Source organism: Protopterus annectens, chromosome 8.part0, assembly GCF_019279795.1.
Source record: "Protopterus annectens isolate FY-2018-M chromosome 8.part0, PAN1.0, whole genome shotgun sequence".
Lineage (NCBI taxonomy): Eukaryota > Metazoa > Chordata > Ceratodontiformes > Protopteridae > Protopterus > Protopterus annectens.
Window position 1 is genome coordinate 697,981,953 of NC_056741.1, and position 19,679 is coordinate 698,001,631.

General features: G+C 39.3%; 1 protein-coding gene across 1 annotated transcript in view; it reads left to right on the top strand.

The window, feature by feature from the left end:
• Positions 1-17,457: 17,457 nt before the first annotated feature.
• The window catches only part of TRIM46 (tripartite motif containing 46), a 564,405-nt gene continuing 562,183 nt past the window's right edge, over positions 17,458-19,679 (top strand). The window contains exon 1 of the mRNA XM_044080147.1: positions 17,458-17,693. Coding sequence (XP_043936082.1) covers positions 17,631-17,693 — 63 coding nt within the window. The 5' untranslated portion in view covers positions 17,458-17,630. The remainder of the gene's footprint in view (positions 17,694-19,679) is intronic.

The window sequence follows — 19,679 nt, forward strand, 5'->3', positions numbered from 1 at the left end:
TCCTGCCTTTTTGTCAATGCCACTGTCTCTAACCCATATAACATAGCTGGTCTCACTGCCCTTTTGTAGACCTTCCCTTTCACTCTTACTGGTACTCGTCTGTCACAAATCACTCCTGACACTCTTCTCAACCCACTCCACTCTCTTCTTCACCTCTCTTCCACACTCACCATTACTCTGAACTGTTGATCCCAAGTACTTAAACTCATCCACCTTCACCACCTTTACTCCCTGCATCCTCACCATTCCTCTATCCTCCCTCTCATTCACACACATATAGTCTGTCTTAGTCCTGCTGGCCTTCATTCCTCTTCTCTATAGAGCATATCTCCACCTCTCCACGGTCTCCTCCACCTGTTGCCTACTCTCACTACAGATCACAATGTCATCTGCAAACATCATAGTCCATGGGGACTCCTGTCTGATCTCGTCTGTCAACCTGTCCATCACCATTGCAAATAAGAAAGTGCTCAGAGCTGATCCTTGATGTAATCTCTCCTCCACCTTAAACGCATCCATCACTCCCACCGCAGACCTCACTGCTGTCACATTACCCTCGCACATATCCTGTACCACACTTACATACTTCACTGCCACTCCTGACTTCCTCATACAATACCAAAACTCCTCTCTAGGCACCCTATCATATGCTTTCTCCAAGTCTACAAAGACACAATGCAACTCCTTCTGACCTTCTCTATATTTCTCCATCAACACTCTCAGGGAAAACATTGCATCTGTAGTGCTCTTTCCTTGCATGAAACCATACTGCTGATCACTAATCATCACCTCCCTTCTTAACCTAGCTTCCACTACTCTTTCCCACAACTTCATGCTGTGTCTGATCACTTTAATCCCTCTGTAGTTACTACAGCCCTGCACATCACCCTTATTCTTAAAAATCAGTACCAAAACACTTTTTCTCCATTCCTCAGGCATCCTCTCACTTTCCAAGATTTCATTAAACAATCTAGTTAAAAACTCCACTGCCATTTCACCTAAACACCTCCATGTTTCCACAGGTATGTCATCTGGACCAACAGCCTTTCCGTTCTTCATCCTCTTCATAGCTATCCTTACTTCCTCTTTGCTAATCCACTGCAGTTCATGATTCACTATCCACACATCATCCAACCTTCTCTCCCTTTCATTCTCTTCATTCATCAACACCTCAAAGTACTCTTTCCATCTGCTCAATACACTCTCAGGGCCAGTTTGAAGGAGATTGGAGACTGTAAAGTGTTGACCGGGGAAAGTGTAGTTAGGCAGTATAGGATAGTGGTTTGTAGGATGACACTGGTGATCAAGAAGAGGAGGAGGAGTGTGAGGGCAGCACCAAGGATCAAATGGTGGAAACTGAAAAAGGGTACTTGTGAGGTGGAGTTCAGGGATGAGTTAAGACAGGCACTGGGTGGCAGTGAAGAGTTACCAAATAGCTGGGTAACTACAGCAGAGCTAGTAAGGGAGACGGCTAGAAAGGTGCTTGGTGTGACATCTGGATAGAGGAAGGACGACAAGGAGACATGGTGGTAGAATGAGGAAGTACAGGAGAGTATACAGAGAAAGAGGTTGGCAAAGAAGAAGTGGGATTGTCAGAGAGATGAAGAAAGTAGACAGGAGTATAAAAAGATGAGGTGCATGGCAAAGAGAGAGGTTGCAAAGGCTAAGGGTAAGGCACATGAAGAGTTGTATGAAAGGTTGGACACTAAGGAGGGAGAAAAGGTCCTGTACCGATTGGCTAGACAGAGGGACCGAGCTAGGAAAGATGTGCAGCAGGTAAAGGTGATAAAGGATAATGAGGGAAATGTACTCACAAGCGAGGAGAGTGTGTTGAGGAGATGGAAAGAGTACTTTGAGGGGTTGATGAATGAAGAGAATGAGAGGGAGAGAAGGTTGGATGATGTGGGGATAGTGCATCATGGAGTACAATGGATTAGCAAGTTGGAAGTAAGGATAGCTATGAAGAGGATGAAGAATGGAAAGGCTGTTGGTCCAGATGACATACTTGTGGAAGCATGGAGGTGTTTAGGTGAAATAGCAGTGGAGTTTTTAACCAGATTGTTTAATGAAATCTTGGAAAGTGAGAGGATGCCTGAGGAATGGAGAAAAAGTGTTTTGGTACCGATTTTTAAGAATAAGGGTGATGTGCAGAGCTGTAGTAACTACAGAGGGATTAAATTGATCAGTCACAGCATGAAGTTATGGGAAAGAGTAGTGGAAGCTAGGTTAAGAAGGGACATGATGATTAGTGATCAGCAGTATGGTTTCATACGGGAAAGAGCACTACAGATGCAATGTTTGCTCTGAGAGTGTTGATGGAGAAGTACAGAGAAGGTCAGAAAGAGTTGCATTGTGTTTTTGTAGACTTAGAGAAAGCATATCACTGGGTGCCTAGAGAGGAGTTGCAGTATTGTATGAGGAAGTCGGGAGTGTCAGAAAAGTATGTAAGAGTTGTACAGGATATGTACAAGGGTAGCATGACAGCGGTGAGGTCTGCGGTGGGAGTGACGGATGCATTTAAGGTGGAGGTGGGATTACATCAAGGATCAGCTCTGACCCCTTTCTTATTTGCAATGGTGATGGACAGGTTGACAGACGAGATCAGACAGGAGTCCCCATGGACTATGATGTTTGCAGATGACATTGTGATCTGTAGTGAGAGTAGGGAACAGGTGGAGGAGACCCTGGAGAGATGGAGATATGCTCTAGAGAGAAGAGGAATGAAGGTCAGCAGGACTAAGACAGAATATATGTGTGTGAATGAGAGGGAGGATAGAGGAATGGTGAGGATGCAAGGAGAGGAGGTGGCGAAGGTGGATGAGTTTAAATACTTGGGATCAATAGTTCAGAGTAATGGTGAGTGTGGAAGAGAGGTGAAGAAGAGAGTACAGGCAGGATGGAGTGGGTGGAGAAGAGTGTCAGGAGTGATTTGTGACAGACAAGTACCAGTAAGAGTGAAAGGGAAGGTCTACAAGAGGGTAGTGAGACCAGCTATGTTATATGGGTTGGAGAAAGTGGCATTGACAAAAAGGCAGGTGTTTGAGCTGGATGTGGCAGAGTTAAAGATGTTAAGATTTGCACTGGGTGTGACGAGGGTGGACAGGATTGGGAATAAGTATATTAGAGGGTCAGCCCAGGTTGGAAGGTTTGGAGACAAAGCCAGAGAGGCAAGATTACGTTGGTTTGGACATGTGCTGAGGAGGGATGCTGAGTATATTGGGGAAAAGATACTAAGGATGAAGCTACCAGGTAACAGGAAAAGAGGAAGGCCTAAGATAAGGTTTATGGATGTGGTGAGAGAGGGCATTCAGGTGGTTGGTGTGACAGAGCAAGATGTAGAATACAGGAAGAAATGGAAACAGATGATCTGCTGTGGCAACCCCTAACAGGAACAGCCAAAAGAAGATGATGATAGCTAGTGAGCATGTCTTACATTAGTTTCTGTTTTTGTACTTTCTCCAAACTGGGTTTCTAATACCATGGCAGGAATGGACCCTGTTCCTGTATCAGGGTACAATTAAAGTTTATCATTTTAGTACTGATTCAGTCTTTGATATTTGCTAAGAGAGCACTTCTCAGTACTTGCAATACATCAAGAATTGCATACTTCTGCCATTCATATAGAGTTGCATATATCAGTAACATATTTAAGTATTTTTGAAAAGTCTTGTTTATTAGCTCTGTTACATCTATTACTACTGCACATATACGGGTGTCTTTATCTCATATTGCTTACATCTCGGGTTGCATAACTTGATATTTTAAATCTTTGGGTCTCTCATTAAACAGGATGCTATAGTCCCTAGATGTCAGTGTTTCAATAAATAATAATACTTTTGTCCTTTTTATTTGAATACTGTACCTGTTTTCTTGCTTCTACTTTCTTAACTGTTGGTATTAGATGATCCCTTATGATCAGAATGTGTATATATTCAGTAATTCTTTGTGGTTCTTTATTCCAAGCCTTCTTAGATATTTGTATGTTATGGTGTTCACACAATACTCTATGCAGCAGTCCTGCCACATTGTTGTGTCTTTCATTATACAGGCCCCAGTTATAAGTATATCACAATCACCAACCAGATGTGCATCTCTTTCTAGTTCTGTATTACAAAACCTGCATTTTTTGTCTGAATTTCCCACTTTTTCTGTAGACTTTATAAACCAGTGTATATATAGACATCTATCTTGAGATAGCTTTATTAGCCTTTTTTCTTATAGTTTAAATTCACCTCTTCTTAACCATTCATGCATCAAATTTTGATCAACATGCAATTAATCCAGGAGTTTCTTATACTTACCACTATAATTGTGCACTTTCTGTTTTTTTTTCCTTTCTTTCTTCTCCTTTTCTTCTGATCCTGGTCTTTATATGTCTACTTTGATATAATGAAAACCCAAAATCATGAATGTTGTTTTTGTGAGACGAAATTAATAAAACTAAAAATCCCAAGCCACGTACTTTTTCCCAGGGCAAATAAACACTTGCCCAACATGGGGAAATATGCCCCTTTCCCCACTGTAGTGTGATCCCGGAGTTGGTATATATAGTTAGGGGGATGAGGGGTTGTAGCCCCCCACCTAGGTGGGTTTCAGATACTACAGTGTATTTTGTGTAGTTTTGGCCAAGTGTTTACTTGCCCTGGAAAAAAGTACATGGTTTAACACTTTTAGTTTCTTTATTTTCATCTTGCAAAAATAGCGTTCGTGATTATGGGTTTTCGTTATATCAAATTAGGCCCATCTAATTCTGGTTTGATTTCTATCCTCACTCCTTTCTGAAATACTTCTGCTAATATGAGCGAAGATCTTAGACTTGCTCTTTCGTGGTTTAAAACTTCCACTCTGTTTAGATTTAATAGTATCAACAAATATGTATTCAGTCTGAAGATTGCAGACCTATACATATAGTGAATTTCATGGCAATCTGCACATTTTTCAAACAAAGGTATACATAATCTTGCCTTGCACTGTTTTCTACATATCATTTGATAAATGTGTATCATTTCTTTTACTTTTTGCCCATCTGATCCAGTGTTTTAGAAGCCAGTCAATCACACTAAATATATAAATTAGAAGAAGAGAAAGATGATTTTTTAGCTTAACCTTTATTTCTGGATATCAAGGCAGTATTCAATATTATTTTAGTTATCTAAAGAATTCTTTAATAAGCTTTGTTCTCATTTGTACAAGTCTTATTGCAGACCCTTCATCTACTGCTAAATAATTACACATGCCCTCTTATTCAAGTTCCTTTATATTATATTACTGTCCCAGCTTCATGTTTTCCTGGTGCTTCAACTTTCCTTCTATAAATGTTAAGTTTTGTACATTTATCAAGACCAAATGTTATAACATCTGAGAAAGTTGTAACCATCTGACATTGTGCTTTCACATGCTTGTCTGATTAGCTATATCATTTTACTCATCCACAAATAGTACATGAGAGGTTGGTCTTGGAAGCTGTGACCATAGCCTTATCTATTTATTAACAAATCTTAACTAGTTAATGGAAAGGCAAATCAGCAGTGGTGACAAAGATGTAAGTAAAAAAATAATATATTTAAGTAAAAAATTAATGGATTAAAGGCAAGGTAAAACAGCACTGGTGATGGAAAATAACCCTGGAATACCTCATTTGGATTTTTATCCCTATAATAATTTACTCTTTACTCATTTGTAAAGTGGTCTACCACTGTTTCTTAGTTACCATTATGTAATGTATTAATTTTGAGTGTATATCATACACCTGTCGGTATTCCATAATCCATGAAGGTGGAAAGCTGTCAAATGCTATTCTGTAATCTATTCATGCCATACTTAGGTTCAGCCATTTTTACAATTCTTTATCATAACTTTGTTTAATAATACTGTAGATGATCCTTTACAACATATGTTTTCTTTTATTCCCTTTTTGTTCTATTGCCATAATTTAATTTTTTTCTATGTGACTATAATGTGTCTGCATTAATTTCAGTATGTAATTTATATATTTTCAGAAGGGAAATTTTAAGGAGAACTACAATTTTATTGTAGCTAAACAGGTTCATGTTTCCTTAGGATGTGCATATAAATATTTTTATCCATGACTAAATCTTTATGCTTAGTTGTTAATTTTATATAGATGTTATATAGCTCATTTAGACCTGGGGGTCTTACATTCTGATGCCTTTCTTAATTTTGTCTCATTTTCTCTATTACTTATGCCTATTTTATATCACATAAACTCAAGCTTCTTGCTGCTTCTTTAAAACTATTCTATCCATTCAACAACTTTGTTATGTTCAATGAGGTCTTCATAATTACTTCAAAATGTACTGATTTCATATTTTTAGAAGGTGTTATTATTAATTTTGCTCTGTTTCTGCAAGTCTCAAAAACTTGAATTGTTTGTTTTCCTTTTTATGTGTCTGTATACCTTCTAAGTTCTTTTTTCTGCTTTACTGGTATTTTTAATTTATTATTAGTGATAATGTATGATAAATTCTGATCTGTTTGATGCTGTATGTTGCTTCTACCCCTAAATATCTTTCAAAGAATCTTTGATAATATGCTCTCGTTTCTGTATTCTTTTAATGGTATTATTTCCTGGCTTAATTGCTTTACAGTTTTCTGTATTTGATGCTTCAATGGTGGCATTTTATTTGTTCCCCTCCTTTCCTTTGTTACCCTGAAATTTTGTGCTAACACTTTATTTGTTTGTTAGTTTAACTGCACATTATTGTATTCTTATTTTTCTAATTAAACATGAATCATTCTTAGTATTGCAAATTACTGTGCTCGTCTGTATCAAAAGCCTTTTATTCACTTTCTGTAACCTCTTTATTTCATATATTTTAAGATATGTCTGTCCATTTATATTAAATCAAACAGGTGTCCAATTAGCTCACGCTCTTTTAGAATGGCAGTGTTTTCTCTCTCTTTCCTGCTCTTTTCTCTTTCTTGCTGTACAATTCTAGCTTGACTTCATGCAAGTCTCCTGTAGAAGATTCCTAAATATCATCCTGTGGTATATCTTCACCAAATGCATCCTACTCAATCTGCTGTACCACCATCTGGGGACTCATTGACCCATCATGTTGCGATATTGCCTATATTGGAGTTTCCACACTAAATCATTCACTTTGCAATTGGCCTAGCACTTAAGTTTATATTTATTTATTTTCCACATCAATAAACCTTTTTCTTTTCATTGCATTCCATTTTTGGGATATTATTTTGGTGTGAAGTTTACCATATCAGGGTGTCTTTACCTGTATTTATTTTCAAACATCTTTGGAGCTGCACTTTTCCTATTGATTAGTATGGATTTCTTACCTCCATAAATACCACACCGCATCAGATCTCTTTTTCTTTCCAATGTCCTTATTTCCATCAAAAATGTACAGATAAATAGATAGAGAGATAGACATGCAAATATTAGCAAGGTACCATAATATACCCAGAATACCCAATCTGCTTCTCATGAATGTAATTAAGTTTAGTTTGAAAGCATCATAGTATAATGCCTTATCGACATTGCATTTCAGGTAGGAGCCATCCTTTCCACAAACCAGTTCATCATCCTAATTTTGCTTCAGTAGTTTATTAACAAAATCTGTATAAAAATTTGAGATAACCATCTTCTGGTATCTTATTTAAACTCAGACAACTGAACAGCAGTATGACTCTCGTGGCATGGTATGCCATGATATGGTCATACAAATCTGAGGAAAGGAAAGGGAAAACAGCTTTAACTTTTGTTAGTTAACTTTGCTTCTATATGTAAAGGACAAAAATACCTTGTCTAATTTAACCCATTTTGTTTTAACTGTTCCCAGTTTTCTATCAAATATTTGATCACGGGAAACAGAAGAGGGATGCATTTCCTAGATTATATCTTAATAGAATGCTAAAAATTGAGATTATCACAGCCTCAGCAGGCTATAGGTGTTATCACATAATTTTTATTGCAGTGTTTGATGGATAGTTTAGTGTCTCTGAGTGCTCTCAGTTCTTCATATACCTTAACCTTGCACATTTCTCTACCTATACATGGCCATTGCATGCTCCTAGCACTAGCTGGGCTGCATTCTGTGAAGTTGAAGACAAAAGCACTGCATACAAAGATGCAGCCTCACTTCTAGAGGACCCCTATAGAAACATCAGGAGCATACAGATCACAATTCACTCTGACAGAATGGGAACGTATATGAAGCCACTCTCTAGCACATACATAAAGGTTGTGGCTGAGTTTCAGTCCCTCCACAGAGCAAGTGAAAATTAAATAAATTTTCTCCTGGTATTTAGTATCCTTGTGATTAAGTAAATTCTACCCAGGAAGTATGGGAACTATAACACTTCACATGCGGGATACAAGGATGATGATTCTCTTGAAAAATGACAATTGATATGTTCAGTAACTTTTGAATGGTAACCATAACCATTGTCTTCTGGTCTGCATTTATCCCAGTAAGGGCCATTTATTATTAATTATTGCCAATTATCCCAGTAAGGGCCATTTATCATTAATTATTGCCAAACTGATTTTGTATATCTGTAAATTATATTGGATGATTCTTTATTTTCTCTGTAATTTCATTTTACTGTTTCTATATAGTACCTGTATTCAAACATAATGGATCTAGTGTAGTAGATTTTATATTCTATAGAAGATCCAATTATGAGAAATGACTACTGGTATTTTCAAATCTGTCTTACTGCTAATAAATTTTTATTTTCATTTTGTAAAATGCAGTTAAAGCACAACTGCTTAACTACAGAGGACCACATTTCATTTAACCCCATACCAATGCTGTATAACCATTCATATTTTCTCATATCTGAGAGAGGGGCAAATTGTATAATAAGCTAATTACCTCTGTGGAATTTGAAAGTAACATGTTTATAATTTATATGTGAGACTTTTTAGGAAACTCCACATCCTCAATCAAAACAAAATATGTGACTTAAAATTACTATCAGTAATAACATTTTCTTGAATTGCAACTGTTTTATAGTTTCACAAAAACTGAGAGAATTCATTTTCTGTACAAAGTTTTCTTCAGTATTTGGGGGAAGCTAAATTAGCATTTCAAAACACCTGCCATTTCCTATTTCTTTTCTTTTCTTTTTTTCTCTGAATGACATAGATGCCTAAAATGCCCAGCTCAACACTGTCCTGTCAAAATATGAACAAGTGGTAGTCCAAGCAGTAAATTTTCTTTCAAACTAAACAACAGACATTGCAGAGATGAGCCAATGAGATTTATGTAAACCTAAGCAAATTATGCTGCCTCTGAAAATAGTGATTCAGTGCCAGGAATCCCACCTATATTGCTTGCTCCTAGCGAGCTCAGTTGGTAGAGATGAGCCCTTAAACTCAAGGTGAGTTCAAGCTCATGTTATGCAAATCCCTTTATTCTGGAAGTTAGTACAGAGGATTAGGGCTATCAGCTGTTAACAAGCTGCTTTCTGTGGTCTGGGGTTTGATTTCCTCAGCCTCCATTTGTTTGCTGTGTGACCATGAACAAATCATTTCACCAGACAGTTTGAGGCAATTGGGAAAGTAAGGCAAGGCTCCTCAAGGTCCTCCTAGTAAGTACTTATGAACCTATAATGGCGTGGAAACCAGAGTAAGTGAGATGCACCTGTCACACTAACATTTCAGACTTATTCGCAGATACTGAACAGAAATGTATTTGCTGTGGTGTACATGGAAAGCTGTTGTCACTTCCAGCTCATGTCTTTTAGATGGAGGAAATCTGGTGGAAAAAATATGCAAGTTTCCCTTGGTCAATATAGATGGATGAGAATGCCAATGTTAGCATCTGTCACCTGCCTAGTTATACCAGCAACAGGTGTGATTTGGAATGTATAAGTCCCACATTGCTCCCACCTAGGGATGGAAGAAAGTTATAGCAAAACAGAATACACATCTATAGACTTCTTGTGCAAAGGCTGATTGGGACATTTATTTCGGTGTGCATTATGTCAACACAAATTGATCAACATTATGCATGTCAACATGCACCAAGCATTAAAAAAACTGCATGAAAAAATGTAAAGAAAAAAGAAACACAAAGAAAACATTGTTTTTTTCAATCCCCCACACCCACTGTTTATTATATATTCTAATTCCAAGATAGCAAAGTTTCTGGGGAAAGGGAATATTCCCCTACCCAGAGATTGCCGATCTCACAAACTTGTCGACCATCTGTTTAGCCGAAACAATTATGTCAACGTGACAGATATCGACCAAAGTACTGCGCAACAAAGGTAGGGGTACCCATATATATATGGGTCCACTTTGTAATTTCGAAATTCTGAAATCCCGAAATTCAGTATTTCAAAATCACAAAGCTGAATAATCAAAGTTCCGAAACCGGCAGAAGCGTGAAATTCAAAATCCCGAAGCACCGAGATTTTGAATTTCCGTTTTTGCTGGTGCGGTGTGTGGATGTTTGGGTTTAATTTAGGTAAGTTTGTGTGTGTAAGTATGTTGGTTAGGGGCTTTAGTGTGTGAGTGTGTGTTGTGACTGTGATGTGTGTATTTGAGGGACTGTAAGATGCGTGTGTGTGTTTGAGTTTCGTTTGTGTTTCTGTTTGTGCGGTCTCGGAGTTAGAATATATAAGTAGGGGTGGGGGGTGCAGGTGGGCTTGTCCTCCTGCTTATATGTAGTTTAGATACATTTGTTTGATTGTGAAGTTTTGTGTTTATGTGTGTACTGTATGAGTGACGTAGTGTCGGGATTTTGAAATTCGCGGTTGTGTGTTTTTGCATTTGTGAGTTGTGCTTGGGTTTTCGGCTTTGTGATTTCGAAATACTGAATTTAAGGATTTCAGTATTTCGAAATTACAAAGTGGACCCATATATTTATATATATATATATATATATATATATATATATATATATATATATATATATGCATACACATATATATATATTTGTATGTATATATATGTATATATATATATATATATATGTGTGTGTGTGTGTGTGTGTGTGTGTATAATATATATATGTATATATATAAATATATGCATGCATATATATATATATATATATATATATATATATATGCATGTATATATATATAAATATATATATATATATATACATGCATATATATATATATATATATATATATATATATATATATATATATATATATATATATATATATATATATACATATATATATATATATATATATATATATATATATATATATATATATATATATATATATATATATATATATATATATATATATATATATATATATATATACACATGCATATATACATATATATATATATATATATATACATATGCGTATATATGTGTATATATATATATATATATATATGTATATATATATATATACTAACAGCGGGCAAAACTGCCTTTCAGTTTGTAGCCTGCTACAGAACACCCTCCCTATTACAAGAACCTGAGAACACTGGAGAATATGAAGGTCTCTCCAAACACTATGTTATTGGGTGACTTCAACTACCCAAACATTGACTGGGAAAACTACTCAAGCCCAAACACCCTCGCCCAACGCTTCCTTGAATTTATAAACTCTAACGCAATGGAACAACTGGTCTCCACTCCCACAAGAGGGAACAACATATTGGACCTGGTCATCACCAACATGGGAACTCTATGTTCCACACCAGAGGTAAACCCCTCATTGGTAAGATCAGACCATAAACAAATTTCCCTGGACATCCATATCCCGTCCCCACCCCCAGCCAAGGAAATCACTGTAAAGAATTTCTCAAAAGCCAACTTTGCACTTCTCAAGACTGAGGTGGAATCCTTCAAAGCCCCTGGGCCAGAGGATAATACAGCCCAATCCGCAGAATCCTTTACAAATGCATTCTATGAGCACCTGCAGGAATGCATGGATCGTGCTATCCCAAATAAAACCAAAACTCACTCCTCCAAAAACAGGAGACCGGTCTGGTGGACCCGGCCATAAATAAGCTATAAAACAGAAGGAGGAAGCTACTACATGACAGAGCAAAATCCCAAAAAGGGAAGGCATCTCTGATCAGTATTAGCAAGAAACTTCGATCCCTCATAAAATCATCAAAGGCCAGTTTCGAAAGAAAAATTGCCCTAGACACTAAAGATAATCACAAGGCCTTCTTTAGTTATGTCAGGAACATGGGCGGAAACTCCCAGATATGCTCTGAATTGTTTCATAACGGTACAAAATATACCAAACCTACAGACATAGCCAACATCCTGGCAGACAGATTAAGTGCAACCCCCCCCTTCCCCCCCAAAGGAGCAAATGCCTATCCCAACTAAATGTAACCTCCCTGACATCACAGATGCACAGGTGAAAGCTGCCCTCTCCAAAGCAAAAAACACAGCATCTATGGGACCGGACAGTGTCCCAGGCTGTGTCTTACACGAGCTCCAAGAAGAACTGAGCCCTCACATTAAGTCACTGTTCAAACGTAGCCTTACTACAGGATATGTACCCAAAGAATGGTGTACAGCTACAGTGGTCCCACTCCACAAAGGTGGTGCCACAACGGACCCTGGACACTATCGCCCCATAAGCCTGACTAGTCTGGTCTGTAAAGCTATGGAGCGTATTATCATAGAACTCATAAACAAAGACATTGGGAGCCTCCAGACACTGGACCCTACCCAATTTGGCTTTGTTAAGGGCAGATCTTGCATCTTAAACCTAGTTGATTTCTTTGAAACAGTTACCAAAGCCATAGATGAGGGCAAGGTAGTCAACACAGCCTACCTGGACCTCGCAAAAGCCTTCGACACAATACCCCAGCTTAAATATCAACCCCTATATCACAAGATGGGTTGCAAACTGGCTCAGAGATAGAACCCACATGGTCAGAATCGCAGGTGCCATGTCCGAATCCAAACCAGTTACAAGTGGCGTCCCACAGGGCTCAGTTCTGGGACCTCTCTTGTTCGGTATATACTTCTCTGAGGTTCAGGCTAACACAGGGGGATTATGGCTGACAAAGTTCGCAGATTACTACAAACTGGGGGCCATAATCGAATCTCCAGCTGACACAAGCATCCTCCAAAAGGGTCTCACAGAGGCAGATGCTTGGTGCCAGAGCCACGGCCTCAAGCTAAATGCTAAAAAGTGCATAGTCATCCCCTTTGGGAAAAACAAGGTGCCCACAAATTACCACATAGGTGGTAATCCATTAAGTACGGAAGAAGTAATTAGAGATTTGGGGACCAACATAGATAGTAATCTCTCCTTTGATAATCACGTTGCCAAAGTGATTAGAAAGACCTTCTGTATAGCCCACCTTATCATGAAAGGGTTCGCATCTAGATCAAGAGAGGTCATTGTGCCCCTCTACTCGTCACTCATCAGGACCATAATTGAATACAATGCCCCTTTTGGGATGTACCTTACCCGACACCTGCAGCAACTGGAGAGACCCCAAAAGTACTTCACCAAGAGGATCATGGGCTACAAACATTACTCAAGCCCTAACTTTCTAGCCCAACGGTTCCTGGAGTTCATAAATTCAAATGCCATGGAACAGCTAGTCACTGTTCCCATGAGAGGAGAGAATATACTAGATCTCATTGTCACAAACATGGGGACAAAATGCTCCACACCGGAAGTATATCCCTCATTGGTGAGATCTGATCATAAACTAATCTCACTGGAAATCCACATCCCGCCCCCCCCCCCAGCAAAAAAGACCATAGTGAAGAACTTCTCTAAAGCAAACTTCACACTACTCAAGACTGGTGTGGTATCCTTCAAGGCCCCTGAGCCAGAGGAAACCACAACCCAAGCTGCGGAAGCCCTTACAAATGCCTTCTATGAACACCTCCAGGACTGCATGGATCAGGCAATCCCAAATAAAACCAAGACTCTTTCCACAAAGGGCAAACGTCCAGTCTGGTGGACCCCAGCCATTAACAAACTTTACAATAAGAGGAGAAAGCTATTACATGATAGAACAAAATCCATAAAAGGAAGTCACCCTGATCATTATTAGTAAAAAAATACGAGCACTCATAAAATCAACTAAGGCCAATTTTGAGAGAAAAATTGCCATGGATTCAAGGACAATCATAAGGCCTTTTTCAGCTATGTTAGGAACCTGGGTGGAAACTCCCAGATATGCTCAGAATTAGTCCAAAATGATACAAAAATCACTGAACCCACAGACATTGCCAACATACTGGCAGACAGGTTCAGTGCAAACTTCACCCCTCTCCCCTAAAGGAGAGATAACTATCCCAGCCGAGTGTAGCCTCCCGGACATCTCAAATGCGCAGGTGAAAGCTGCTCTCTAAAGCTAAAACACAGCATCAATGGGACGGATGGTGTCCCCGGCTGTGTGCTACGAGCTAAATGAGGAATTAAACCCGCACATAAGGCAACTGTTTAATCTCAGCCTTACCACAGGATATGTGCCCAAGGAGTGGCGTACGGCAACTGTGGTCCCACTCCACAAAGGCGGTGCCTCTACGGACCCTGGTAATTACCGCCCCATAAGCTTAACAAGTCTAGTCTGCAAAGCTATGGAGAGGATCATAATGGCGCTCATAAACAAAGATATAGGGGACTTGCAGACATTGGACCCGACCCAGTTTGGCTTTGTCAAGGGAAGATCATGCCTTTTGAACTTGGTTGACTTCTTGAAACAGTCACCAAGGCCATTGATGAGGAAAGGCAGTCCATACAGCCTACCTTGACCATGCAAAGGCTTTCGACACAATACCCCACTCGGGTATTGTAGAAAAACTTACCAGCTTAAATGTAAACCCATATGTCACAAGATGGGTTGCAAACTGGCTTAAGGACAGAACCCACAGGGTTAGAGTTGCTGGCGCTGTGTCAGACTCCAAGCCGGTCACAAGTGGTGTCCCACAGGGCTCGGTCCTTGGCCCCTATTGTTTGGCATCTACTTCTCAGAAGTACAGGCCAACATGGGAGGACTTTGGCTGACAAAGTTTGCAGACGACTGCAAACTGGGCGCCATAGTGGAAAGTGCATCGGACACGGATATCCTTCAGAAGGGACTCACGGAAACAAATAGCTGGTGCCAGAGCCATGGCCTGAAGTTAAACGCCAAAAAATGCATAGTCATACCCTTCGGGAAAAACAAGGTAACCCCAAGCTACCATATAGGTGGCAATCCACTAAGCACAGAAGAGGTTATCAGGGACCTGGGGACCCAGGTTGACAGTGGCCTTTCTTTTGACACTCACATTGCTAAAGTGGTTAGAAAGACCTTCTACATTGCCCACCTGATCATGAAGGGATTCACATCCAGATCTAGTGAGGTCATTGTTCCCCTGTACTCTTCACTTATCAGACCAATGATCGAGTACAATGCCCCATTCGGGATGTATCTCACCCGACATCTGCAGCAATTGGAGAGACCCCAAAAGTTCCTCACCAAAAGGATAAAGGGACTCCAAAATCTGTCATATGCTGCCAGATTGAAGAAACTCCAGCTCTATTCAGTCGCATACCGTCTGCTCAGAGGTGACATGTGCCTGACATACAAGGCCATGTCCAGCCCGAATTAATGGACATGCTCCACCTCAAAAAATCCAAATCCACCAAAACCACTAGAGCAAGCGACTTAAACCTTAGCACGGATATAAATAGGACGTGCTGGAGGGATAGATTTATCACTCAGAGACTCCCTATGCTGTGGAATAAAATCCCGGTCCATGTGAGGCAGAGCACCTCGCTGACTCTGTTCAAGAGAAATCTAGACCTGTGGATGGGAGATCGTAGGTTTACCCCAGGAATCATCTCTGTGTCACTGCTGGACAGAGGCACAACAAACTAATGGACACAGTATTTTTTCATATAAGGGGTGGCGTAAGCCACAATAATTTGGGCTAGGCTTATAAATGCCTTAGGGCAGATAGCCTAGTATAAACCTATGAACCTATGAACCTATGAACAGATGTCCTATGCAGCTCGACTAAAGAAACTTCAGCTCTACACAGTTGCTTACCGCCTACTCAGAGGCGATCTATGCCTGACGTACAAAGCCATGTCAAACCCAGAATTAATGGACATGCTCCACCTCAAAAAATCCAAGTCCCTTAGAGCTACACGCTCCAGGGACCTAAACCTCAGCACAAAAATAAATAGGACATGCTAGAGGGACAGATTCATTTCCCAGAGGCTCCCCTCACTCTGGAATAGAATCCCAATTCATGTTATACATAGCCCCTCGCTGACCCTCTTCAAGCGAAATTTGGACGCTTGGATGGGAAATCGCAAATTCACCTCTGGGATCTCCCCAGTGTCCCTGCTAGACAGAGGCACAGTAAACGAATCTTAAAAGGGTACCTTCTGTGACCTACTTTACAGAGGCACAATAGGCTAATCTAATAGGGAGGCGGAAGCCAAATACACTCTGGCTAGGCTTATAAATGCCCTAGGGCAGATAGCCTAGTATCTACCTATGAACCTTATAAATGATGCGCAAGAAAGTAGTATTTTTAAAAGGAGGGGTTCAAGAACAAAGAGGCGTGATATAATACTGTTATGGTGGGAGAATAAATTGTTTTACCCTGTTTTACACATGAGGTCTGGGTGTAACAGCAACAGTGACCAAATCTATTTGTTTATCTGTCCCTCTCTCTCTATCAGGCATGGTTATTCACTTTTAGGAAAATAAATGTTTTATATCTGAATACATATGAACTATAGCTTATGGGAATTTATGCAAAATGATGATAAACATTAACAAGATTGTTATTATGTACAGGTCAAACTGTATTCGCACTTAGGCCTTAATTTCAGCAGAAATTGGCCAGAGCATTGTGTAAGCTAAAAACATTTTCCAGGAGAAACTAAACCTCTTTAATGTTAGACGCATTTGCTTATGACTATAATCATTTAATATAAAAGCCTCCTGTAAGTAATGGTGAGGTGTTAATCCCTTATTTAAGATGGAAGTGCCTTGTGTAACCTAAGGCATTTTTTCCATTTTTCCAAATTTCTTTAAAACGTCTAAAAAAGGGCAGAATAAAATGTAATTCAATGAAGTGGTCTTTATCAGACTGAATAGCTACTTTCCTTAACTTTTTAATAATGAGGTTGAGACAAACCATCATTTTGCCTAAACACAATAGCTGCTAACCAATTGTATTTTATTTACTTATTTAGTTATTTATTTTCCCAGCAGGACAGAGAATGGAATATGCACATACAATTTAATTAATTTAATTCTGTCAGTTTATGCATATGATCAAGGGCTATAACGTTTATTATCCTGTCAGGTCATGTTTCCTTCTACCAGCTATGACAGCACCTACACATGGTAATGTACTTTACAGCCGCTGTCATACATGATTTATAAGCTGTGATGTAAGTTGATGTTTTTTGTTTTAGAAATGCTGTTTCCTACAGGACTGACCGAGTAGTCCATTAAATGCGTGATGTTTGTGCGCAAACGCAGTACAGGTTATCTGTAGCTCTCCCTCTCTGCACCCCACCTCCCCTTTTTTATTGCATACCAAGCAGCTCTCAGCACTAGAATCAGGCTGTTTAAATACCGGAATTCTAACCCGAGCCACAGACCTTATCAGGATTACTTAAGGAATTCTCACTCCTCGGGAAGAACGTTTGGGGGGATAAAATCTGAAGCAATGACGGAAAGGGAGGAAATGCAGGCTTTCACCTCGATAATGGACGAACTTGTTAAAATGAGTGTAAGTATGTTTTGTAAGTACATACCACATGTACAGAACATGTTGTTCGAGCAGATTGTGAAAATAGTAGGTCTGGTTAAAACAAGGCATTGTTTAGAACCCAAAGCACGGGAAACATCTACCTTTTGCTTGGGAAAGGGGGAAGGAAGTACGCACTGGGTGTTTATTATTATTATTTTATTGTATTGAATTGTGTGCGTGGTACACTGGACTGCAATGAATTAAGTACTATACCAGAAATAACCGACCTGACTGCGATGATTTGGTTTAAATAAACAATCGCATTACCGAATTATACTCCGTATTCGCAAACCTTCCGCGAAGGCAGATGCATACAATTTCATCCGTCTGTATTGGCTAAAATAGATTAAATTAAGCTGGTAGAATATGGTGGCTACATATATAGCAACGATTTTTATGTTGTGTAAAAAAGATTGATATCTAGGGACAACGGAAAGGGTTTGTGTACTGCTAGGAATGAGGGTTTGTGTACTGCTAGGAATGGAGCTTGACTACTTGCTTTTGGGGACGTGGCTGACAGTTACGATGCAGTCCCCACACCCACCTAACCGTAGCCAGTAATTACATATAATGAGTGACATTTTGCAAAATGTTTATAATTCCAACTCTTGAAAAGCTAACACAGACAAACAGCTTGGCGGGTCCTTGGTTGCCATGGCAACTGCATCCTGACTTTTATCAGGCATAGGGACCACCAGCCTGTGGAGCCTTTATGCTATTTTTGAAAAAAAAAAAAAAAAACGGGAAGAAAGAGACGGACCCGCCTCTTTGAAAGGTAAAAAAAAACCGTCTAAAACATGGCAGCCAGGAGAGGGAAGGTGAGTAAGGTTCTGGGGTGTTGTGATGCAGTGTTTATAGAGGCTTCGAGTTTCCGCAGGCCACAGGGGTAGTTACAGAAAAAAATCAGACTTCTACCGAATTTAAATGCTGCATTCCACTAAACAAGCTTTTAAATATGTCTGAAATATTCTGACTAGATTCCCTGACATTAGATAAGGAGAACATGTTTTCAGACGCGAGGCAACCCGTTAAACTCCGTTTAACCACAGAGTGCACATAAATAGGGTGGAGGGAGTAAAGTAAGTTGCTACCGGTTCGCATAGAATAATGTTTTGAGGGAGCTAAATGTAGCAAGGAGGTGGGGTAAGAAGGTAGGGATGTCATGGATGAAGTATTTATAGACTAGGTGCTGTGTTCGGTCTCTCTCTCTCTCTCTCTCTCACACACACACACACACACACACACACACACACACACACACACACAAAACCACCTTAGACTCGTGTGTTAGCTAACGGGTAATATAGTAATTAGTTGACCAAACAACATACTGTGTAGAGGTCATTACCAGTGGCGTGATGCAGATCAGATATTTATTGCCTTAGTAGTGTTATAAGATGGAATCCGACCTGTCTAAGAGCACCGAACTGTCAGCATTAATTTGTTCCGAGCTGCTTGCCTTTAAGCAGCATGATAACAGCACCTGTTTCTGTAACAAATAATTATGTAATGCTTCCGCATACATTTACAAGCACTCTTGCATTTGTAATTTACTTTTGTAATTGGCATTGGGAGATCTTCTGAAGAGGGACATTCACACACACACACACACACACACACACACACACACACACACACACGACCTAAGTTGTACATACAGCTTTAGTGTCTGCTTTATCACTTGTTTATTATCTTTTGTGGTGCAGTGTCTTCAGAAGGTTAAAGATGTCGTTTTTTATTCAAAAGATGGGATTAAATTGTAGTTCTAAGTAGTAACACATAGCAAGTCCCTTCATTGCATTAATTGAAGCCCTGTTTCTTTTTATTTGAATCATTGCAGTTTGCCTGATTGCATCATTTAGACTGTATGATTTGTTTGTCTTGTGGCTATTATAGATTTAGAATGTTGCATTTTGGTGTACATGCTCAGCTGAAGAGTTTGGTCTTTCAAAAATGCTATATCAC